The 23875-nt window shown below is 39.4% G+C and overlaps 4 protein-coding genes across 9 annotated transcripts; 1 reads left to right on the forward strand and 3 right to left on the reverse strand.

The window, feature by feature from the left end:
• Positions 1-46: 46 nt before the first annotated feature.
• Positions 47-5626, reverse strand: LOC108563083 (tetratricopeptide repeat protein 14 homolog). 6 transcript variants are annotated; one of them, XM_017921657.1, is made up of 9 exons: positions 5561-5626; positions 4885-5286; positions 4689-4817; positions 4407-4627; positions 3350-3487; positions 1965-3284; positions 1401-1903; positions 719-1320; positions 47-649 (listed from the first exon to the last, which is right to left on the reverse strand). In XM_017921657.1, the coding sequence occupies exons 2-9, from the start codon at positions 5236-5238 to the stop codon at positions 329-331; spliced, it is 3588 nt and encodes a 1195-aa protein (XP_017777146.1). In that variant the 5' UTR covers positions 5239-5286; positions 5561-5626; the 3' UTR covers positions 47-328. The 6 variants fall into 6 exon arrangements, with proteins under 6 accessions (XP_017777146.1, XP_017777148.1, XP_017777150.1 ...); XM_017921659.1 differs by lacking the exon at positions 5561-5626 and having other exon boundaries at positions 719-1112; positions 1167-1320; positions 4885-5238; XM_017921661.1 differs by lacking the exon at positions 5561-5626 and having other exon boundaries at positions 47-449; positions 531-649; positions 4885-5238.
• A 3263-nt stretch (positions 5627-8889) lies between these two features.
• LOC108563082 (vitellogenin-5) lies at positions 8890-13579 on the forward strand. The gene is made up of 4 exons (XM_017921656.1): positions 8890-8958; positions 9021-11905; positions 11969-13174; positions 13249-13579. The coding sequence occupies exons 1-4, from the start codon at positions 8931-8933 to the stop codon at positions 13513-13515; spliced, it is 4386 nt and encodes a 1461-aa protein (XP_017777145.1). The 5' UTR covers positions 8890-8930; the 3' UTR covers positions 13516-13579.
• A 21-nt stretch (positions 13580-13600) lies between these two features.
• LOC108563081 (myosin-VIIa-like) lies at positions 13601-20454 on the reverse strand. Its single transcript, XM_017921655.1, has 8 exons — positions 20373-20454; positions 20058-20318; positions 19816-20000; positions 18313-19762; positions 17430-18245; positions 16741-17279; positions 13891-16687; positions 13601-13831 (listed from the first exon to the last, which is right to left on the reverse strand). The coding sequence occupies exons 1-8, from the start codon at positions 20391-20393 to the stop codon at positions 13625-13627; spliced, it is 6276 nt and encodes a 2091-aa protein (XP_017777144.1). The 5' UTR covers positions 20394-20454; the 3' UTR covers positions 13601-13624.
• Positions 20455-21143: 689 nt separating this feature from the next.
• On the reverse strand, positions 21144-23674 carry LOC108563078. The gene is made up of 5 exons (XM_017921652.1): positions 23261-23674; positions 22949-23011; positions 21707-22885; positions 21465-21648; positions 21144-21399 (listed from the first exon to the last, which is right to left on the reverse strand). Exons 2-5 carry the CDS (start codon positions 22991-22993, stop codon positions 21230-21232), a joined length of 1578 nt encoding a protein of 525 aa, XP_017777141.1. The 5' UTR covers positions 22994-23011; positions 23261-23674; the 3' UTR covers positions 21144-21229.
• Positions 23675-23875: the final 201 nt, after the last annotated feature.

The following is a 23875-nucleotide window of genomic DNA, read 5'->3' on the forward strand; positions in this document are numbered from 1 at the left end:
AGATTGGAAAACGTTCAGAGGTCTAGAAATAACGAGGGTGGAGAAATAAAATCGTGCCTGCCTTTTATTTATAATAAACCATTACACATTACTAATTGAACGCTACATGTAGTATTAATATATAGCATTATATATATTACTTCCAATTATTAACATTTACCTATTATGTATGTATAGTTTTTTTTATATATATATATCTAAAAAGAAATATTATATGTATGTATAACTGAAATCTTATTTAAACGTCGGGGAGAATTATAATAATACACATTGTTGTTTTGCGCAAAGGGAAGATATACGAGTTAAAATCTAAACAGCAAAACTTACTTTAGACTTTAGGCTTAAGGATATCTTTGTTCCTCTCTAGCATCTCCTCCTTCTTGTCTTTTTTGGCCTTGCTCAGGAATTTATCCATCTCTTCGAGGTTAGTTTCGGAGGGGATCTCTTTCCTAGAACTGGCGTTATTATCACCACCGCCACTCTCATCTCTATCCGCCCATTTGCCATCATAGACATCTCTATCCACATACTTCTCATTGCTGTAATCATCCCTATCTTCTCCTTCCGACAAAGGACCGTCGTGTCTGATTTGCTCGCCCTCGTTCGGTAGATACTTGTTGATCTTTTGATCCTTCTCCTCTTGCTGCACCTTGAAGTATGCCAAAAAAAAAAAGTATATATGAATTCAATAAAACTCTAAAAGTAAACATTGTCAAACCTTCTTAGGATCTCTATCGATTGGTGAATCCCTATCTCTGCTACCGCTGAACGATCTGCTCCTATCCCTGGACCGGCTCCTGTCGTATCTGCGGTCACGGAAATCCCTGTAGCCGCCACCCCTTTGGAACCTTCCTCTAGGACGACGTCCTCGGTTGAAGTAGCGTCCGCCACCTCTACCACCGCCACCTCCACGATGATCTCGATCGTATCTGTCTCTATTGTGGTAATTCGCACCGTTACCGCCACCGCCGCCGCCTCGGCCACCTCTCGAGTAATTGTTTCTTGGATTTTGGAATCTCGGTTTATAGTAGGTGCCTCTGTCATTGAATCTACCTCCTCGGAAGCCACCTCTTCGTCGTCGCCTGTCGCCCGAATATGAGCGGGAGCGCGACCTACTGCGAGAATAATAAGAGCCTGAACGAGACCTGGATCTGCTGTAATAAGACCTGGAACGACTGCGGTAGCTTCTGGATCTCGAACGAGACCCGCTGCTTGACCGACTGTACTTGCCAGGGCCACGAGAATGAGAACGAGATCGCCGGGGCGACCTGCTTTCAGTGCGTGGACGACCTGGTGGCTCTGGTGGTTTACCACGTCCATCTAAACGTAAATAGAAGAAAAAAAATAACATTAGCATTCACATCCTGTGTTGGGTTTTGTTGATAAAACTATAAACATACCAAATCTGTCTTTTGGTGCCTGAACGGCCGGTGGCATAGGTGGCAAGTTCTTGGGAGGCGTCACGAGTCTGAAGTTTCCGAACTTATCCAACACCACTTGACCTGGTGGTATAGGGTTGGATTTTGGTGGAACTGGCATTTTTTTCTTACCCAACATCTCTGGCTCTTGCTTTTTACCTCCAGCCTCTTTTTGCGCCATGGCCTTGCGAACAGACATGTTTTTTTCGGGTATCGGCAGCACGACTTTCTTCGGCGACTCCTTCATGTGATCCCCATTCTTCTCGTGCATCATCAGCATTGGATCTTCCAGCCAATCATCGCGGTCATTTTTTCGCTTAAATCTGGAGGTGCTGACAGGAGCAGCAGCAATGTGCATTTTCCATTTCTGGCTATTTCCCATAGATGATACCAAATCCGTTTCAATTGGCCTCGCTTTTGGTTCCCTAGAAGGTGAAATAGGTGGTAATCCTTTCGGACTAACATCGCTCATGTCGGCAGCGCCCCTGCAAAGGGAAAAAAACATTATGTAACCGAAAAAAACAAAGACGCAATCAAAAATATTACCTTTTGATATCTTTACCTAATGCATAATAGGCATTCAATTTTGTTTCCAAATCATCAAAGTCAGTTAAACTTTCAAGCAATTTCCTACTGTAACCGACTTTCTGTAGCAAATAACTGTCATCGTCATCAGAGTGTCCATGTTTCTTGCTGCTTCTTTTACTGCTACTATCCTTGATTCCCAACTCTTTTTTCAAAGCATCTCGCAATTCGTATTCATCCAATTTTCTCTTCATCTTCTTGTCTTTGCGTTTTTTCTTGCTTTCTTTTTTCGATTTTTTATCCTTCTTCTTTTTCTTCTTCTTATCCTCTTTCTTATCTTTCTTCCATTTTTCACTCTCCTCTAAAAACTTTCTTACCTTGTCCTCGTAATCGGTATCCCCTTGTTTGGCAGTTTCAAGAAAAGCGCGTAGCTTTGCCTCGTACGAATCTCCGCTGGATTTAGGTCGTTCCAAAGAAAAGTCCAGATTGCTGGTACTGCTGGCAGGCTTATTAAATTGATAAGTTGCCGAACTCTCGTGAACTGGATCCATCATAGCCATCCGCTTGCTAAGTGGCGACAAAGAACTTTGCTTCTCGCGACGCGAACGAGACCGGTGCTTCTTGCGTTTTTTGAAGTCCGAATCTCCAGAGCTTGAGCTAGAATCGCTACTGCTCGAGGATGAGCTACTAGAACTGTCATTGCTTCCGGATGAACTAGAGCTTGACGTGGAACTCGATCGTCTGCGGTTCTTTCGCTTCTTACTTTTCTTCTTTTTCTTCTTGTCCTTCTTCTCCTCGTCTTCCGGTTTCAATAGATGTTTGAGTGCATCATTAACATCAGTAGACTTCCCGGCACCGCTCAAATTTGGCAGCAGCAGCTCAGTGGGTTCAATCAAGTTCTTGGGTGGTTGGACTTTGTTCTTCAGGAACTCCAAACTGTTCTGGGCTTCTTCATGGAATGGTATTATGGCCAAGCAGCTTTGATAAGCGCCTTTAGCTTCCTCGAACTTGTTTTCTTCCTCGTAGCTACGTCCAAGCGCAACAAGGGTTTCGCCCATGTACTTCCTAGCATTGGCATGATTCGGATTTAGCTTCAAAGCTGTTTCGAAATCTTCAATTGCCTTATGGAAATTTCCACTATTCGCATAAAGAGCACCTCTAGCCACTAAACCTTCCACATTCTTCGGGTCAATGTTCAATGCTTTATTCAAACATTGAAAAGCTTCAGTATGACGACCTGCTTTGAAATGATCAATACCATCGGCAACGTTGCTGTATGCCCACTTGCTTGCTTGCTGCTGCCTGAGTTCGCTGGCGTATTCAGATTCTGGGAATTTTGTCCTGAATTATGAAAGAAACTTCTTTTATTAAAAAATATTCTATTATCAAGTATTGCTGAATCTTACCTAAGCATGGAAATGTTAGAACAATGCTTGTCAATGCCCAATTGCGTTGACAAGTGCGAAATATTGTTGGGATTGTTGAAGCCAACACTCCGCTCGAGCACAGTATCATAGGTTTCATTTTTGTGTTCGAGTGCTTTCCTGTAACCACAAATAAACAAGCGACCGTTTTATACTTCTGCCAGGAACCAACCAAAAGGCAAATAAATATTGATAACATTAACATTCATTAAAACCTAAAAATCATCATCAATGGGTCTAGCCTAAGAACAAAAAACTAGACTCAAAGAAGATTAGTTATAATAAGAATACTTATAGACTATAATAGAAATTATAATTAATATACATACCAAATGTACGGAAAACAAATTAACATTCCCATAGCATTTAACTTATTCCTGCATATACTGTATATTTTTGTGTGGGCAAAATTATAGATACGTTTTTATCTGTGATATTCGTTTTTGTTATTTTTGAGCACAAATATTTGTTTGCATTTTCCAAAGATCGTTTATATGTATGTAACTTTACATAGGTTTTTAGGCAATTTTTACAACAACTTTTCTGGATAGAGTACTGCGAAAAACATAGCAAGAGCTTAACACAAAATATTCACCAAAAACAAAAATAATAAAATATAAATAAAATTAAATCCATCTTTGTTGTCTCACCTGTGTTCATTTTGGTCAATCGTAGATGGGGAATGATAAAATTACATATATTTATACTGTAGTTTTATATATTGTATATATATGGTTTATATGCCCAATGGTGCAACTTTACTTGTGCGGAAATTTTATTATTTTTGTAAACAATTGAAATAGATTTTTTGGTCTGTAAGAGCAATGCACAAATCTTAGGTTTTGGTTTTTTTTTATATGTACTTTAAACCTACGGATAAAAACATATTTATCAACTCATCTCTTTCTCTCTTAAGTGCAAATCACACACAATCCCAAAATGTAATTGCATCAATCCATAAAAAGCAATTGAAATCAAATCAAATTTGCTAAAGAAATAATTTAACAACAGAAAATGATAGAATTATATTCAAACTTACTTGTATGCAAGTGGCAAGTCGTCTGCACTTATTAATCCTAACGGCGGCCGAATTTCTGGATCTGTTGGTTGCTTTGTGGTGCCTTTCATACCACACATAATCTTATCCGTATCAGCAATTACTTCAAGAACTTCACACAACACAGTGTCATTCATCATGTAATTCCTACCGACACCTTTCCTATCCACAGCAGGGATTACATTTGCCACTGGACAAAAAGCCTGACAGCAAACATTTAATTAATATTAATATGAAATAATGTCACTCAAACAAAAAACTAACCTTCACATTAATGTCTGCTACATAATGGACTGGCTCTCCAACTCCAGAAGTGCAGAGTACTTTCAACATCATTCCGGACTGTGTTTTGCTCACAATTGTGCCCAAAATCAGATGTCCTATTTTAACACTCTGAAAAAAAATATTAAACAAATCAATAATTACTCATAAATCAATAATATGACATTGAACAACTTACATCCCGGAAATATTTCAATCTGCTCTGCTTATCCACATTTATGTAGGTTTCGAGGGAGGGTATTATGGCATACATGTCTTCGGAAACAACTGCAGTCTGTGGGATTTCTGTCTTCTCAAAATTCTCCTTGGCGTAGAGCACATCAGCTTTCCTCGCCATGAATTGTTGAAGCTTCAATCGTTTTCCACGATCTTGGAAACTTAGATGCTTGTTGCGTCTGTTGTGCACCTCGTAGTTAACATCCCTGAACTTTGAACCATCCTGTTCACCATGTTCACTTTCCCAGATTTTCTCAAACTGCTGGCCATGATAATTAATAGCATTCACCACCAAATCTGAGCTAATCGACTCCATTATGGAGCGCAAACGATTGTTGAAAACGCAACTTTTCAGTCAATTATTCTGCACACAGAAACAATTATATATAGGGTTTTGTACGTTCGTACTTTTTTTGTTTTCAGTTGAATTATTGTATATGGGTGAAAAATTCAATACCGGAAACATGGCGAATTATAAAGTGGGTGGAGGGTAATTATTGTACTCGGAAACTGAGCAAATTTTAGATTCACCGGTATAAATTAATGGAAATTTAATTACTAATGAGAATAACGAACAAATCTACGCAAAATATACGCGCATAGTGCAGTTGTAATTCTAGAAAAAACAGATATTTTACCTGACGCTTTCACTAAACACAACACTCAATGACATCAAACAATTTTATGATGGCGTCTCTTTTGCAGTTGCTTTCAATTGTTACCAACAGTTACTGCCAACTTAAGACGGTCGATTGCGCGGGTATTTTGAATATTTCGAATGGTCACCTTTTAGCTAACATTTTACAATTCACTTATCATTTACGCCAGTGCTTCTCAAAGTAGCAGTGTCAACCCCCAGTGGGTGACAAAAAGGGGGAGTCACAGAAATATTTATGTTTTTTCTATAAATAGAGTTCTTTCAAATGTTTAAGTTTGAGAAACGTTAATTTCGCAATTTGTTCGATTTCGTATCCTTATATTATGCAACTGATTTTATGCTGAACAATTAAATATTTGGCTATTTTTGGTCGGAGCCAATCGCAAGCCCGACAACCGAAATCCCGATCTTCGAAATCCCGGCTGGCTCAAAATCCCGACGTTAGAAATCCCGACTATGTCAAAATCCCGACTACCATAATCCCGACAATCAAAATGCCGACTATATAGAAATCCAGAAAATGTCTTTAATTATTATAATTTTTATTTTTTTTTTGTATCCTTTGTGATAATGGGTAGAATATGTTTGGGATAAAATTCTACAATAACATTTTTATGATAGTCGGGATTTTGATTGTCGGGATTATGGTAGTCGGGATTTTGATTATCGGGATTATGGTAGTTGGGATTTCGGTATGGTCGACTACCATAATCCCGACAATCAAAATCCCGTCTATATCTAAATACCGACAGTCTTTAATTATTATTATTTTTTGTATTCTTTTTTTTATTCACAACCTGCCAATTTTTGGCAATGAGCAGAATATGTTTGGGATAAATTTCTACAATAACATTTTTATGGTAGTCGAAATTTCGATATAAGCGAGATTTTGATTGTCGGGATTGTGGTAGTCGGAATTTTGATTGTCGGGATTATGGAAGTCGGGATTTCGGTATAGTCGACTACCATAATCCTGACAATCAAAATCCCGACAGTGTCTTTAATTATTATATATTTATTTTGTATCCTTTTTTTTATTCACAACCTGCCAATTTTGGACAATGAGTAAAATATGTTTGGGGTAAATTTCTACAATAACATTTTTATGGCAGTCGAAATTTCGATATAGGCGGGATTTTGATTGTCGGGATTATGGTAGTCAGGATTTTGATTGTCGGGATTATGGTAGTCAGGATTTTGATTGTCGGGATTATGGTAGTCGGAATTTCGATATAGTCGGGATTTTGATTGTCCGGATTATGGTAGTTGGGATTTCGGTGTAGTCGACTACCATAATCCCGACAATCAAAATCCCGACTATATCTAAATACCGACAGTGTCTTTAATTATTGTATTTTTTGTGTATCCTTTTTTTATTCACAACCTGCCAATTTTTGACAATGAGTACAATATGTTTGGGATAAATTTCTACAATAACATTTTTATGGTAGTGGGGAATTCGATATAGGCGGTATTTTGATTGTCGGGATTATGGTAGACGGGTTTTCGGTGTAGTCGACTACCATAATCCCGACAATAAAAATCCCGACTATATCGAAATCCCGACAGTGACTTTAATTATTATATTTTTTTTTTGTATCCATTTTTTATTCACAACCTGCCAATTTTTGACAATGAGTAGAATATGTTTGGGATAAATTTCTACAATAACATTTTTATGGTTGTCGGGATTTCGATATAGGCGGGATTTTGATTATCGGGATTATGGTAGTTAGGATTTTGATTGTCGGGATTATGGTAGTCGGGATTTTGGTATAGTCGGGATTTCGAACGTCGAGATTTCAATAGACGATCTTTCGGTTGTCGGTTATCACAACAGATTGATAAATTTTGCAGAAAATAATAAACTTTCAAATGTTTTTCCCATACATACCAATGTAAATTGGTTAAAGCTAGATCTATTTTTTTTATATAATCTGTACATTGGGAAATACCACAGAGTTCTTAGAATTATATTAGATTAAAAATATATAGATTCATATCAATTTTGATACTAAATGCAAACAAGAACGTGCACGTGTCAATTTGCTATTTATTTGCCAGTTAAATCTTACCTTTCTATCACTTTTATTTGTTTAAATAAACCTTAAACTATAATCAACATTATATCTATAAGTTAATCTCTAAGTTAAATTTTAAACAAAAGTAGTAACTAAATATTAATAGGATTATTGTTAATTTCTGAAAACAAAAATCAAAAACTTCTGTTGCTTTTAAACTCAATAGTAAACATATTTATAATTAGGACGGAAAGACTGCGGTCAATATCTCTTTGTATTTAAGTATAGAACACATTTTGTTTGTTATTATTCATTTGTCCTTTGTATCAATTTTGTTTATAGGTATTATTTAATATTGAAATCCCGAGTGCATCGAAATCCCGGCTATATTAAAATCCCGACTCTTGAAATCCCGATTACCATAATCTCGACAATTAAAATCCGGACTATATGGAAATCTTGAATATATCGAAATCCCGACAATCAAAATCCCGACTATATCAAAATCATAAAAACCATAAAACTATAAACCATAACTACCATAAAAATGTTATTGTAGAAATTTATAATAATAAAAGTCGGGATTTTAATATAGTCGGGATTTCGGTTGTCGGGCTTGCGATTTTTCTAGTGATAATTTTCAATAATATTTTTATTTCATTTTATCAATTTTGACGCATTGGGATTCTTGAAAGAAATAGAACAACTATTTTTTGAAATTGTTACTACCCTATTTTTGTAACCCTGCGACGATTATCGTACAAAAATTTTAATTACTTGTATAAATGCAGATAACAGAAACTGTGTACATCTGGAATGTTTCCAAAACTAAAATTTGATAATTATCAAAGTCCTGAAACGAATAAACAATAATATGTTATTATGTCATGATAACTTCGAGATAATTAGAAACAAAATAAATAAAGTGCAGTTAGGAAAATTTGTTTCTTTCGGATGCACATTATCGCGCTTTCGCAGATGCAGCACAATCATGCAATCCACTTATCATCGATTGATTTTGGATGGTTACAGCATACAGAAACAAAAAAAAAATGCATGCAATAATATATTGTTGTTACATTTGGATCGGCTCGTAACAATATGTGAAAATAGATGAGAAAAGAAGAAATCAAGCAGTCCAGATAGTATGGGTCATACCGGGGGTATCTAAATTAAAATTGTAAATATTATTCCAATCAAATTATTATTTTTTACCGTCTAAAAGGTTAGCAACACAAAAAAAAAGAGTTAGATAAGATTTAATTATCTGCATGTTGAATCCCTTTAAAAGAACAGATCCGACGAGTTTGCTTCAGTTGAGCCATCGACATGGATCACAAAGCAACATTACTGCTAGGTAATCTCGTCTAATAGTCCTGTGTAAGTTTAAAACTAATTTTTTTAATTTCTTTGTTGCAGCGATAGCAGCGGTTCTCGGCTACGCAAGTGGCTTCGAATCTCTGATTCCGGATAACAAGGAATTGGTTTACCATTATCATGCTACCATAAAGGCAGGCACCCACGTACCTGCTTACTACTCCTCTGCAATGGTACTCGATGGTAAATTGCACGTCCAAAACGACAGGAATTCGACCTTCATGCAGTTCTCCGACCTCAAGTACAAGATGCACAATGGCAAGTACAACGATTGGCACGAATTCGAAGCCACCGAACTTCCTTTGCCAGCCGAATTAGCCGAGTTATACAAGACCTTCCAAGTCGTCCATGACGCCTCTGGAATTGCCGTCGGTCTTGCCACCGAATGCGAACAGGAATTCGTCATCAATTTCCAAAAGGCTTTGGGATCGGTCATGCAATTGGACATGCAACATTTGAAATTGGATTCGGAAAAATCGTATGCCTTCCAGAGCGAAGAATACGGTCTTCACGGTAAAACTAAGCAATTCTACAACGTCATTCCAAGGAAAGATTTTGTCAGAGTTGAGAAGATGCTTGAAACCGACAGCTCCAGATACATGCACGAGGCTTTAACATCCAACGTTATCCCGCAAATGTGCGATGTTAAATATAGCGAACCATTGACTGCTGACAGCCAACGCGTTTACAACATCATCAAGAAAGACGGTGAACACGTTATGGATAAGATTGAAGCCACCGGCGGAATTTACTATCATCCATTGGAAGGCGAATCCGAAGCTTACCACGTTTTCTCCAACGTATCCTTGCATTTGTTGACCGTCGAACCAATCAAGACCAAATTGGATTGCGGATTCAAGAACTTCCAACATGGCTTCAACTATCAGACCGCCAACATTGAAGATGTTGTCGGAGGACCATTGCCAGACATCACCAACGGCAGACGCTCATGGAAACAAGAGGACTTGGTCGAAAAGGTCTACAAAATGCTTACCGAAGCTTCTCAATACTTGAGGCATCATCACATCGACGATAAACCAGTCAATCACGAACATGGACAACTCGTCAACCGCATCGTCAGACTAATGATGCACATGGACTCTACCTCCTTCAAGAAAATGCACGAAAAGCTCTTGACCAGCATCTCCGAAGAAGATAAATTCAAAGAAGTTTTGCAAATCTATTACAACATTGTTCCTCTCGTTGGAACCGCCGGTGCCATGCATCACATTAAGGAATTGGTTAAGGCTAGGCAAGTAAAGGAGAATGTTGCCATTGAAATGCTCGAAAAGATGGGTTTGTCAGTTAAAGTTCCTAACAAGAAGCTTGTCGATGATATGGAAGATTTGATGAACCTGGGCGATGACTGCACGTTGAATACACGCAAAGCTGCGCTCTACTGCTTTGCCAATATCGTGCAAAAAGCCACTTACAAGGAAGTCAGACATAACCAGAACAGCCACATCATGAGGAGCCAAGAAAGTTGCAAGCACTCCTTGCCTGAACCAAGATGGAACACCGCTCAATTCCCAAGCACAAAACATTACCTAAAGTACGTCAATGAGATCATGAAGAGACTGAAGGCCACCGAAGACTATAACCTCAGAATTCACTACATGCAAGTATTAGGAAACATGAGAATGGATTCCGTTGTCGAGCACTTGATCCCAGCTGTAAAAGGAGAAATGTTTGAAGATGAATATCTGCGATTGGTCGCCGCCAATGCCATCATGCCAATGATCAGCAGGAACCCAGACCTCCTCTTCGAAGTCTTCTTGCCCATCATGAGCGATACCCATCTCGGTATGCCTCTGAGAATCTATGCTTACTACATTATCATGGAATCTAGGCCAAACCTGTCCCGTTTGATTAACATCTACTGGCAACTACAGAACGAGCGCAGAAACGATCTGTACCAATTCCACTACAACTACCTGCAGAAGATGTCCCAAACTACTGACCCATGCTCCGAATTCTTTGCGATGAGACTCAACCAAATCTTGAGATATACTGAGAAGCCACAGTTCTTTGGAATTACCGGATACAACGTCATGGATTACAACAACAAACTGTACAATGCTGGATTCAAAATGGATCTTGTTTCGATCGTTTCCGAAAACACTATTTTCCATAAGTTCTCTACTGAATACCACTTCGACAGGGCTACAGTTGGCGATTACGAAGTTATGGTCAGAATTGAAGGCTTGGAAAAGCATTTGGCCGATTCATTGAAGATTGAAATCCACAACCCAACCGGATCTCTGTTCAAAATTGACGAATTCATGAAGGTCATCAAAGACATCCAAAACAACAAAGATTTCCATTTGAACATTGTCCTTTCAAAGAACAACCAATTCGTTATGGACTACAACTACAACTGCGATAACATTAAAGACATCTCCAAGTTCTTCAGTATGTGGGCCGATGAACAAACCAATTTGGTCAAACGATTAATCAATATCGATTATATGATTAGTACCACCATCTTCATGACATCCGATATTGGTTTCCCAATTGTCTTCCAAAAATACATTCCATCCGTCAAATACTTTGATTTCGAAATCACCAAGGAGAATGCCAACAAGTTGATTGCCTTCCACGTTGAGAGCACCATGAAAGTATGGACTTACTCAAGACGCGGCCTCTCCTTCTACAATCCAATCGCCGATGTTTGGCAAGGAGTCAACAAGTATTACGCTTTGGATGTTGCTTTCCCAACCCGTTTCGATTTGGTCTTCAACCCACAACAGAGAAGCTTGAAACTGTCTTGGAAGAGATTCGATAAGGCAGAGGACAATATTATCGGTCTCAAATCGCATGTTCAATCGATTGTATTCGTTAAGGATGACTTCGAAACTAAATTGTTGCAGAAATGCAGCCCGAAGAACCAAAACTTCGAAGTCGTTGGATTGCACATTGATGATTCTGTAAGTAATTTTATTCAACACTAATTGAATGTTAAATGAATAATGATTTTTTCATTTCCGCAGAAAGTCCTCAAGAAAGTTGATGACGTTAATACCGGCTACAAAACGATTGTCCAAACATTCGATTCTGACCGTCATATGGAAAACCTCCAATTCATTAATGCCAACAATTTATTGGATTTGATGGAATTTAACCATGAAACTATCGTAGGTCATTCAATTTCTATCTTCAAGCATTGGCTTGAAATAATGTTACTCCAACCGAGACCAGTCAAGAACGGCCTTCTGTACAAACTAGAGCCAAGTCTGGAATTCCCATACACCCAGAACGATCTTACAATCCGTTTGAATTCTGAATTTAAACAATGCGATACCGTTCTTAGGCCAGGAGCCAAATACAACTGGCGTGCCACTTATGTCCTCAAGAACAAAGAGAAGGCTGTCAGGACTTGGGACATGACCTTAGTCAGCGAAGCCAACACCGGACAAACATGGAGAGGACTTAAGATGCAAATCAGCCGTTTGATCCCTGGACAAAACAACTTCATGATTTGCTTGGATGGTTCGAAGAAATGGAAGAACGACAAAGTTGAATTAAGCTTAGACGTGGCCACTAGTCATTCCGAAGAAACCAAATGCAGCGACAGCGATGTCATTTTGAAAATTACCGGTGTCGGAGAGAAATCCGAGGAGCAAAAGTCTGGAAAACACCAGTACAAGCTCTGCGAGGAGCGTTTGTGGGCCGATGTGGAAGATCTGCAAAGCATGGAATGTTACGAAGCTTACACTTCTCTCAGGAAATACACATTCAACGTTAAAACTCATAACATACCGTCCGAATACTTGTCTGGTTTCTTGGCCAAGATTCACAATAACTATTACAAACCTTTGGTCGAATTTGAAAGGCCTAGCAAAGTAATTGAGAAGGGCACAACCGAGGTGATCCTCGAATTCCCAATGGGCAGCACCGACTCGTACATTACTGTACACAATGATAAATTCGATATTAATATGTTAGTACCCAAACAGTGGCACTTGTGGAACATGATCATGAGGCCAGATAACACCGAAGGATCCAGACTGTTGAAATCGATGTACCGTTTGGGTATGACCCATATATGCTTAATTGATGAATCTTCCCATGAGAACGAACACGATGAGTACGTTAAATACGAAATGCCGACCGAATGGACCATGTACATTGGAGATGAAGAAACTAGCTGCCATCACGGCGTCTTCACCAAGAGGATCGAGGGAACTGACAACATCGTAAGCCAAACTTAACACAACACATTGTTGATAAATAATACTAATATTTGTTTTTTTTTTATATAAATTCTTAGGCTGTAAAAGTTCTTCACAATTCGCACGTATTCGAAGTCTACCCCAAGGACGGACATTATGTCTTCAACATCGATGGAAAGGAGGTGTCTGACACCCAATATTCCTGTGAATGGGTGTACTATTTGTGGGCCAAGGAGAGCAACGTCGTCAACATCATGACCAGCCATTACGAATTCAACATGTTCTACGATGGAAGACATTTGGAAATTGTTATGCCAAAATTCAATACCAAATTCTACGGAAAATGTTTCGATAAAAGCCATTAATTACATTTAATCAATTCACGCAATTATCAATAATATTAATAATATATTTTTCTAATGCAAATTACATCTTTCGTTTGTCTTATAACATAATCCTTAATCCAATATTTGCTTAAAAGACGAAAGGTCCACTTTTCTTAATTTTAGTCTTATTTATGAAATCCACATAAGAATTAATCAAATTATCCATCTTGTACGCTTGCGGAGTTTCGCACAAGAATTTAGTTTTGGTCATGACGTTTCCAATGGTCAATTGGAAATAGGTGTTGCCCGAAGACCAATTGTTCAATTCGGAGAATTCGTATGTAATCAGTATGTCCTAAAATAAAATAGAAATTATAAATTGCACATTGAAGACAAACGATATGAATGATTTACCTTTGTTTGTGGATGCATAATGTTAACTCCGGTTTTGTTGATAACGAAGTATACAATGTCCGGATAACTGGGTTCCGATGTTTGTTTAACTTCGAAGAACGCCGATCCGAAAGTCGGCCAAGATTGAAGCACCTTGAGGAATTTCAGTTTAGCCTCTTCCACCGTCATGTTGCCACCTGCATTGAATGCGTTCGTTATTAGTTTACGCAGATCGCTCGAAGATTTAATCTTGTACACATCGGCCGGAACAATTTCTTTGAGAATTTTCGGAAGCGCTGCTAAAGCACCGAACGCATTGTTTTCGTATCTGACGTGAAGGATGTACGTTGCTAATTGCACGGCTTCTTGCACCGTGCACTTGTGGTAGCCTCTTAAGTATTTGGGAAGCTCTTGAGGATAGTGGAATATGTAATCGGCGACTGGATCCTTTCCTGGTACAGTGTTCATCCATACCGTCTTCATGAAGAAGATTTGGAAGGCGGCCTGCACTTGAGCCGCACTGTTCCACGTCGGTTTGCTCCTCTTCAACCATTCGAACAGTTCTTGCAAGAAGTCGTAAATGAAATAGTTGTCCGGAATTGTGAATACTTTATCGGACATCATCACAACCAGATTGAAGCCATCGGTTGAATTCAGTGCTAAACGTGAAGCAATAGCACTGCAAATATCTGACGCTTTGCTCATCGAGTCAACCTCCATAGCTTCATCGTTGTCGTCCGGCAAATAGATCTTGTGGTATATCTGCGTGGTTCGATGTTCAATAGCTTCAACCTCGACGAAGAACGGCGCTTTGATTCTTGGTCCGACCTTCTGGATCTTAGCCAATCTCTCTGTGCAAAGCGCAGCGACCGGGTGAGTGCGTGAATTCAAGAATTTATTGAGCTCAATTATGAGCGGAGGACTGCAGGCAAATAATCCTGTCACCAAGTACATCAAATCCCAGCCGCGCTCCTCGCTCAAATTGAACTTGTTGAAAGTCAGTTGCCTCATGATCTGGCAGTAAATTTCGTCCTTGAGCAGGTCGTGCTTCAGAGCGCCTTCGAAGATAATATCCGTATATTCACTGCTTATTTTAGGTTTAGGCGCGGGAAGATCTCCCATATATTTCATAATTGCCATGAAAGATTCTATGGCGTTCTTTGATAGTTCGTCGTGTTCGAATAGTTTCTCCAGTAACGGCTGTCTAATTGGAACGTTTGTGTACGTCCATAGTTCCTCCTTCGATGTTCTTCGAGCTGCAGTGAGAACGGAAGTCCTTGCAGTAGTGTGTTTTCGCACGTTCCTGAAATGATCGGCTGCGTAACTGGCTAGGGTGTACAATTTCAATCGCTGCATCGTTGCCATCACATTCTTGGTCATCTTTCTGTCGAAGATTCCTTCCTTCTTGAATGCAGATAGAATACTTGCTGGAGGTTTATGCAGAGTCGGTAAAATTTGAACTTGCTCCATCGGGAAGTCACCGACCTTTCCATTGAGTTCTCCGTAACCCCAACTGGCATTAGCAATGCTCTCACCGTTCAACCCGTTCTTCAGCACAATCAAATCACCTCGTTTAATAACCAGGAACGAGGGATTTTCGCTCGGATGCTTATAATCTTGTACGGCAACAACGTACACCGATCTCTTCTTCAAACCATCGATGATGTAAAGGATCAAATCGTGACATTGCTTCGCTTCTAAACTTTTGAATACGTACTCCTCTTTTCGAATAGTGTTAAGTGAGAATGTCGGGATGTTCGAATTGGTTTCGAAGCTGATGTACGAAATCTCCGAGAACATCAGTTCCATTAAGATTTGCTCCTGATCATCGATCATATAAATTCCCGTCCAGTTGATGGCCAAGATCATGTTGTTCTTGGGCAGCTCCGGTCCAGAAGTTTTGATGACCTCATAGAACTTGGAGAAGAGAATGGGCCACGTAAATTTAGCGTACTTGACGATATCCTCCTTAACAGAAATAGGAGATTTCTTATTCTTCACGCAACTGCTCTTGTTGAACGCTTCTACAATTTTCTTGTCCCAAGAGGAATCCTTCTGATACAAATTAGTGGGAATATAATCGCCGATTACTTTCATCAAGACCTTCTCGTTCATATTGATTCCGTGATCGATGTAGTATTTCTGAGCTGCAATTGCGGCGATATCTCCATTGGAGCAACGATACTCTCCGTGTTTGATGCCGTTCATAATTTGGCAGTAAATTAAGTCTGTCGCAACCGCGTCCGTTGTCGCATCGTGCCATGGCACGAAGATCTCCTTCCTGAAATACAGTTTCCACGGCACAGACTTTTCCGAAATGCCTTGATCCTTTGCGTGTTGCTCGCATTGCGAAATCGCATCCATAATATGCTCAGTGTCGCTTCCCAAAGACATGACTGTATCGCAAACAGTAATGAACAAAGAGAATCCAAAGTTATCCATCAGATTGAGACTAGTCGATATTTCCTTGCAGATTTCTTCCGCGGTCGTCGCAGAATCAACTTCATACTCTTCCGATTTTTTATCCATGAATGTAACCCTGACAACGATCGGTTCCTTCTTCTTAATGGAATGCAATTCCAACCAACTGGGAGGTTGCGTTCTATGACCATTCTTGAAAGTTCTATCCAAGCGTTCCTCGCAATACTGGGAAAACTCTTGAGGACCGCACCTGATGAATTGCTTTAGATATTTCAGAAAACGTTCGCTTGGCGCAAAGCAACCCACGCAGAGGGACATTAAAATCCATCCTTTGATAACTGAAGCGCTCGTCTGGTTGTCTGTCAGTTGCTTGCAGATTTGGCAGTAAATTTCATCCCTAAAATAATTAATTTCATAAAAAAAATGTTTCAAGACATATCTTATTTATACCTTAATTCGGGACGAAGGATTCCGTGACCGATGATAAAATGCAATTTTTCAAGGTACTTTCTGCGCTCCCTGTTCCACTTCGAGTAGCTATCATGAGCAAAGCTATCCTCGACTAAACCTTTTCTGACATCCTCCAATAATTTATCTTTCCTCTTCAGGGTCATTCGGATGTATTTCTGTCTGTCCGCTTTACTCATAGAAGCCTGAGCCTTCTCTTGCTTCAGAATCTCTTGGAATTCCTTACGATTGGTGAAGCTGCGACTCACCGTCTGATTGACCTGAGTCATTACGGATTCTTTTGTGGTTGGATCATATGCGGGTTCCGAGTAATCACCCATAAATCTGAGGATGGTAATCCAAAGCGCTTGAGCGGCAATAACATCGTCCGGAGTTGGAAGTACCTCGTGCAGGGATATCTTCAACTGCTTCTTGGAGTGTTTGTGGTTAATGGTGTAATGGAAGAAAGTCGATGCGTACTTTTGGAAGTTGTATTCGGATAAATCCTCGTCATATTTGATATCAGCCTTATCTCGCCTCGGCTGAAAATTAATAACACAGCCATTAATCACTGATGATAAATTGAACAATAAAAAAAGCGACTGTTTAGAATTAGATTTTATTTGCAGGGATATTTGAGGATGCTTACATAATTATTGAGTTATTATAAAATCTCTGCCTTCGATTCTTACCAGGAACTGTTTATTCTCTGTAGGTGTTTTCGCCGTTTCCGAATCGTCGAGGAATATGAACGCGTCGTCCACCAATTGCGTAGCTTGCAGATCCTCATTCGGTTCTTCCTTCAACTGGTACTCCAAATCCAATTCAGCCAAACGCTTCTGCATCGCCACTTCGGCAATCTGCTTGTAATTCTTGTTGCCGGACTTCTTCAGCTGCTTCTCCTCGACTCGTCTCAATCTGACAGCCTCGAAGATCTTGCCCAACTTACCTTTATGTCTGACCAAGTAACCCTTGGCAAGCACTTGCAGATTTACAATTCTCTTACGCATATTCTTGAAATCGAAAGTCAGCTGTCTGGAGCGAATTGTCGCTTTTATCCTGTAATATCCGTGTCGGATCTTCAAGAATCTCGAGCGCAAACCGCGCGCTCTCCAGTACTTCTGGATGATAATGGAAGCGGCTCTCAACTCAACAAATCTCTTTCTGCATATCCAACCGCGAACGGCCTTTTGAATCGTCAAGACGTACTTCATGATTACCTTCGATCGTTCGTCTTCAAGTCTGACGTTATCATGGTCTTTCAAGAACACTCTGGTGTGTCCAACCTGGAAATCCTCTCCATCTTTAAACACATCTTGACAAATTTGTTTGCTCGCGCTTTTACAATCCGTCTTATGGGATGGGCCGACGCCTTTGCTCAAGAATCTGAATCTGTTTACGAATTCGGTATGCGTATGTCTGATGGGATAACCGGCCTGTCTGATCTTTGCAGTTTCCATCATACCGGAATAACGCAGCTGCCTCGTGCACAACGCTCGGTCGAAAGTCTGTTAAATTCAAAAAGGAAATAATTAAAATGAAATATGCATAGTTTGAATATGTAATTGTATCTACCTTAGGTCTTTTGTATTCGTTGGGTTTGATGCATCTGACAAAGAACGGATGGCACTGATTTAAACTTTTCATGAGCACATCCAAAGACGTTCTGAATTGTGAGGAGAGCGTGAAATTTCTTTTAGTACCCGAGTCATCGCTGGAATCGCCTTGGAATAATTTTCTCAACAAGTCATTCTCGCTGAGCTTCAGCAGTTTCTTGAGATCCGCGCTAAAAGAATCTCGATTTTTCTCTAGAAATCCTGGTACATGATAATTAACGGATCCGGCGAAATGCTTGATGCCGAAAAGTGGTTCCAAATCTGACTTGGGTTTGATGTAGTTTGCGTTCTTGCTGTGGTTCGTGTGCATCTTGTCGAGCAACGTGAAATCGGTGCCTTTGGGAAACTTGGACTCGTCATCAATTAAACTCATTGCGTTCATCGACTTCATTCCGATCATGTCCAGTACGTCTTGGTTATCGATGTAAGATATGTTCTTCCAATCGATGCCTTCTGCTTTGTAATAATCTTGCTCCATTTTGAAGATGTGCTGGACGAAGAATTGTTGCAAATTCTCGTTTGCGTAGTTTATGCAGAGTTGCTCGAAGCTGTTCACGTTGAAATTCTCGAAACCGAAGATATCCAACACGCCGATCGAGTATTTCCGCTTCATCTTTGTTTGATCTATGGTCTCGTTGATTTTGTCGACCAGGAAAATGAACATTCTTCCGTAAATACCTTTAACGAATGCGTCTCTCGATTCAGACGCTTGTCCCTTGGACAACTCCTTGATGACGCTTTCGCCGCTGGCGAAGAACGTTCTTTTCGTCAAAGACGTATTCAAATCCTTGCTATCGATACCTAAAAGACCTGCGATTTTGTTGCACAGATTACCGTCAGATATCTGAGATGTTTCTATATTGGAAACGTTGACGCCTTTAAACTTGATGTTACCCAAATGGAGGATTGCCGCCAATATACTGAACATGCTGCTAACGTCTTCATCGCTGAAGTTGAGCACTTTCAGAGCGTTTCTAATATCAGCAAATTCTTTCGCTTCGTTTCGTCCTTCGCATTTCAACGTTTTTCCCTGGTTCAGGTAATTGTAATCGGAGGCGGAACCCAGGTCTAATTTTTTCTTTTCCTCTTTCGTCAGCCCATCGAGTAGACTGTAGAAAATGTGGTAATTTCTTTCGCCTTCATTCAAGTAAACTATTCTGCTCTTCTCTAACAAATATTGATCAATCTTTGCACCCTCGATGGCTCCTTCCCGATTGAAATTAATGTCTATGTATTTGCCGAAACGCGAGCTGTTGTCGTTCCTCACGGTTTTGGCGTTTCCAAACGCTTCTAGGATCGGATTTGCCTCCAGAATCTGCTGCTCGATCCACGAATGCTTTCCACTGACAGCGGCCAAATACTGCAGGATCAATTTCGTGCTCTCCGTCTTTCCAGCTCCACTCTCACCACTAAAATGAGTGTTAACAGTTTCGGAAATATATGATAAAAATTGTTGACGAACCTGATCACGATGCATTGATCTTTGTGCGTTTCCTTCATGCTTGAGTAACTGCTGTCGCCGATGGCAAAAATGTGTGGTGGTAAGTTACCTATAGGTTGGTTCCTGTATTCTTTGATTAAATTATTCGTGTAAATTGGCAAGATTTCGTAAGGATTTATCGCCACCAACATAGTTCCAGTGTATGTCTGAAAATACAAACGCATTACGGAGGCTGCTGACTAATCGTTGTGCAATCGAATTACATAAATCAATTTCTGTGAATATCGCATTTCCAGATTCCTCAAGATCGAACATTCCTGCAGATCTCCAAGATTTATCATATCTTCCACGCCCTTCACCGACGAAGGATGCATGGTTTTGACGAGCTGCTCCATCCCAACGAAGAACTCTGAATCGGATTCCGTTTTGATCCGAATCCTCTTCGCTTCAATAGCCAACACCTTTCCGCCCATGGGTATATCGAATTCCCCGTTGGACGGGGGATTCACCCAAATGTAATCGCCCTTCAATCAAAATTACCATTAACCAATACTCGATTTAAGATCTTCTAAACTTACCACCGAAAAGTTTTTGGACATTTTCGGGGCTTCTTCAATCCATTAATCAACGAAAATTTGGGAAACGCGACAAATTGTCCCGTCCTCGTAAACTCACTTATTTTGAATGCTTATTAGGACTTTCTCTACTATCGTCAATTAGTTATCGTGTTTATCTTATCAGGCATTAATAGAATTGATTTTTGTGTTCCGTTTGATATGTTATTAAATTTTATCTGGATTTACACATTCTTTACTTTGTACGAAATAGTTTATGTATAAAAAAGTATATCTATAATATTTAATAAAAAAGTTATATTTATTTATTGATTACTTTCAATAACAACAATATATTTCATTACTTAATTCATAACTAATTCCCCAGATTGCATTTTGATCGAAATTAGATTAAAGCGAGATTAATTTTATTTGCGTAATATTTCTATACAAAAAAGATACATTTTAGTCCAAAATGGGCCAACAAATATTGTTAAATAAAATGAGATAAATCTATATTAAAACCACAAGAAATATTAATATAATTATTAATATTTTAGGCAACCAAATACACACATTTTTGTAACTTTCTGAAATATATCTTATTGTATAGAAAAGACGCAGCTAAATATAGTAAGGCTCTCCCAGAAAGGGATGTATGAAATTCAAGAATCGAAATTACTTTACGTGGAAATCTTATATTTTATTTTGTAACAGTTACAAAAATATATATTTTTTTCAATTCAATATTCGAATTTCAAATGAACAAAACATTTTTGATTACATTTTCTCAAATTAACATTATATCATGTACATGTTCCATTACTTTGGTATTTATAATTTACCAAGGTAATGGTAAAAACTATCGTTTAATACTAGAATTAAAGTATGATGTTTGTGGTTTCTTCGCAGGCTTTCGTCAATTCATCGACGTAATAAACGATCTTATCAATAATCTCTTGGGCATCTTCACGATTAGGAATAATGCTCTTATCGACGCTCATAGATAACTTCAAGTTTCCCCCGTACGTGTAGATGATTATATGCAGACCTAAATAAAAGCAACATCGATTAAAACTTCGATTGCTATGAAGAATTTTAGGATTGTCGATGTACCTGTTCCGGGAGAATTTGGTGGACACAGAATGAACTCTTTGACGTCGTGTCCTTTGAAGAAGGTGAAGTAGTCACAGCCCGGAAGACTGCTGATTCCCACAGTGATCTGCAGTTTATAGGCCAACCATTTGGAGAATGGCCACGGAATCGAGCTGACGATATTCTGGGTTACCCAATAACTGAACTGAAATTAGTGATATTAATTAGCTTGTTTAAAAAAAAAATAAGGTAATTGAAATTACTTGAACGTCGAAGGCTTTTTTGATTGCGTCGTATTGCCGTTTAACTAAACGCAATCTCGTCAACAATTTATTTCCTGTCTCGCCGTCGATGTTGATCGGTAATCGGACGCCGCTGGCGGTGAATCTGTTCTGAAGAGTGAACTCTTGGCTTCCGTAAGTCATGTAGGAATTAGACGTTTCCGGCGATAGAACGATGCCTCCGATCACGTCTTTCGGCATCGGTTTACCAGATTTCTGGTAATGATCGTGTAAACTGGAGGCAAGGCAGGTGTTGATGATGTCGAGGAATGCGACACCGCTGAGAGTTTTCCTCAGCTTCTTGATCTTCTGCAAGTAAACGGGTTGCGATTCCGCGAACCAAACAAAATGTTTGCTTTCCACCAAATTGAGTCCCCTCAAGCAGTTATCGTCGAACTGCGTGAAAGGTAACTCTGCAATATGCACGTCCTTCATGAACTGCACTGCTCTACCCACATCGATCTTCCTGGACTCGACTTGCTGAATCGGTTTCTGCGGCGCTTTGATGGATCCGTTCTTGTTGTCGGCCAAAACGCCGCTGAATAAATGCAGAAGAGATTTCCCATCCGCCACGCAGTGATGGACACGATACATAATGGGAACGACCTTATTACCATCGACTTCGATCCTCTCTGGACACAAGAGAATTTGAAACAGAGCCCTGTCGTTCATTGGCATCGGCTTCTCGTCGTAAACGGAAAGCGTTTCAGAGAACTGCCGTTTGTTCATCACGCCAACTCCGGTATGTTTCATCACCGAAATCAGATCTTCCGGTTTCAAGTTGTACTTGTAGAAATAGTGGTAACCGAGGAAGGATGCGCGCAGGCAGAACAACCTCTGATGCTGCGTTTTCATCAGCTGACCGATTTGATCGTGCAGCAAAGTCTTCAGTTCGTCCAATTCTCCATCGAAATCGACCAAGGCCACGAGAAACGGATTGCAGTTAACGCAGATACAACTTATACTGTCGATGCCTTCCATTATTCCTAAGTAATCTTCTCCGTAGATGCGCTTCAAGATCCATTCGATTAGGCTTCTGTACAACACGAATATCGAGAAACCGATCAACGCCAAAGGTGCTATTATTACAGTCAGAAGACACGAGACGATAATTATTGCTTCCTTGTAATCTTTGATGAAGCTCAAACGCATCAACAACACCTGAAAATAAAACAATATTATTTTGATTTTGATTTCTTTGTTATTAATCGTCCTTGAAATTACCTTGATGAAAACGAACGTGTATATCGGCATGTGCAGCACCTCCATGATATCTCTCAGCCGTTGCTGAAAGGAAGAAAGACAGAATACGTAAGTAAATGGAATGAGGCGAGGAGATAAGTCGGAATGCGCGTTTTTTGTATTTATAGATTAAAAAAGAAATATAGAAACACAAGCCAAAACACAGTCAACATTGGTATTTCGGTAACAAAAAAGAAAAACAGCAACAGAAAAATAAATATCCATTGAGATCGGGAAAACGTTCCTCATTCATGATTCACAATTTACGTTAATGATGTAAGGAGATGCACTCACTAGATCACTTCGTCGCTGGCTATAACTTCGATTGCATTTGCGTTTTCCCTTGATTCGAACGCGTTATTTATTCGTATTTTTTTTTCAATTACTGTAACATCATTAGTACACGGTTATTTTTTGTTATCCTTTAAGCAAGTTTCAAGAACGGACTTTATTTTTATTTATCGTATCGTACGATAATCCGCGCGGAACACAAGAATCCTTTTAAAAAAAATTGTCGACATTTGTTGCAACAAACAAACAGCAACTTGGGTTTATTAAATAATAGATGATTTGCATAAAAAATATATAAATTGAAGTAAACAATGAAAGGGTGTTTGGTTTACTTGCAAACCAGAAATTGTACGCGAGACGCGCACTTGTCGAATGCCACCGATTCACGCAACTGCTGCTGGACTCAAGCAAAGTCACGAAAACCTAGGCTCTAAAATTAAACATTATTTAAATTTAGACATTTTTTATATATCATTTCGTCACCGTGTCCGTCCGTCCGTCCGTCGGTCCGCCGCGACGCATTGCATGAGGTAGAAGGTTGTTCTACCGAGATCATGGTTTTCCTTTTCTTTTCATTTTATTTATATCAACGCTTTCATTATGTAGCAATAATATATA

The sequence above is a fragment of the Nicrophorus vespilloides genome, unplaced genomic scaffold (genome assembly GCF_001412225.1).
Source record: "Nicrophorus vespilloides isolate i.1.1-1 unplaced genomic scaffold, Nicve_v1.0, whole genome shotgun sequence".
Classification (NCBI taxonomy): domain Eukaryota; kingdom Metazoa; phylum Arthropoda; class Insecta; order Coleoptera; family Silphidae; genus Nicrophorus; species Nicrophorus vespilloides.

Excerpts from the sequence above, each read along its gene's own strand:
- LOC108563083 (XM_017921657.1), bottom strand. The coding sequence starts at position 5,238 with ATGGAGTCGATTAGCTCAGATTTGGTGGTGAATGCTATTAATTATCAT. Across the intron at positions 3,488-4,406 it reads GACTTGCCACTTGCATACAA|GAAAGCACTCGAACACAAAA; the intron begins GTAAGTTTGAAT and ends TTGTGGTTACAG. Across the intron at positions 1,321-1,400 it reads GGCACCAAAAGACAGATTTG|ATGGACGTGGTAAACCACCA; the intron begins GTATGTTTATAG and ends ATTTACGTTTAG.
- LOC108563082 (XM_017921656.1), top strand. The coding sequence starts at position 8,931 with ATGGATCACAAAGCAACATTACTGCTAG. Across the intron at positions 8,959-9,020 it reads CAAAGCAACATTACTGCTAG|CGATAGCAGCGGTTCTCGGC; the intron begins GTAATCTCGTCT and ends TCTTTGTTGCAG. Across the intron at positions 13,175-13,248 it reads TCGAGGGAACTGACAACATC|GCTGTAAAAGTTCTTCACAA; the intron begins GTAAGCCAAACT and ends ATAAATTCTTAG.
- LOC108563081 (XM_017921655.1), bottom strand. The coding sequence starts at position 20,393 with ATGTCCAAAAACTTTTCGGTG. Across the intron at positions 20,001-20,057 it reads ATTCACAGAAATTGATTTAT|ACATACACTGGAACTATGTT; the intron begins GTAATTCGATTG and ends TTGTATTTTCAG. Across the intron at positions 19,763-19,815 it reads GATCAATGCATCGTGATCAG|TGGTGAGAGTGGAGCTGGAA; the intron begins GTTCGTCAACAA and ends CACTCATTTTAG.
- LOC108563078 (XM_017921652.1), bottom strand. The coding sequence starts at position 22,993 with ATGGAGGTGCTGCACATGCCGATATACACGTTCGTTTTCATCAAG. Across the intron at positions 22,886-22,948 it reads ACACGTTCGTTTTCATCAAG|GTGTTGTTGATGCGTTTGAG; the intron begins GTAATTTCAAGG and ends TTTTATTTTCAG. Across the intron at positions 21,649-21,706 it reads AAAAAGCCTTCGACGTTCAA|TTCAGTTATTGGGTAACCCA; the intron begins GTAATTTCAATT and ends CACTAATTTCAG.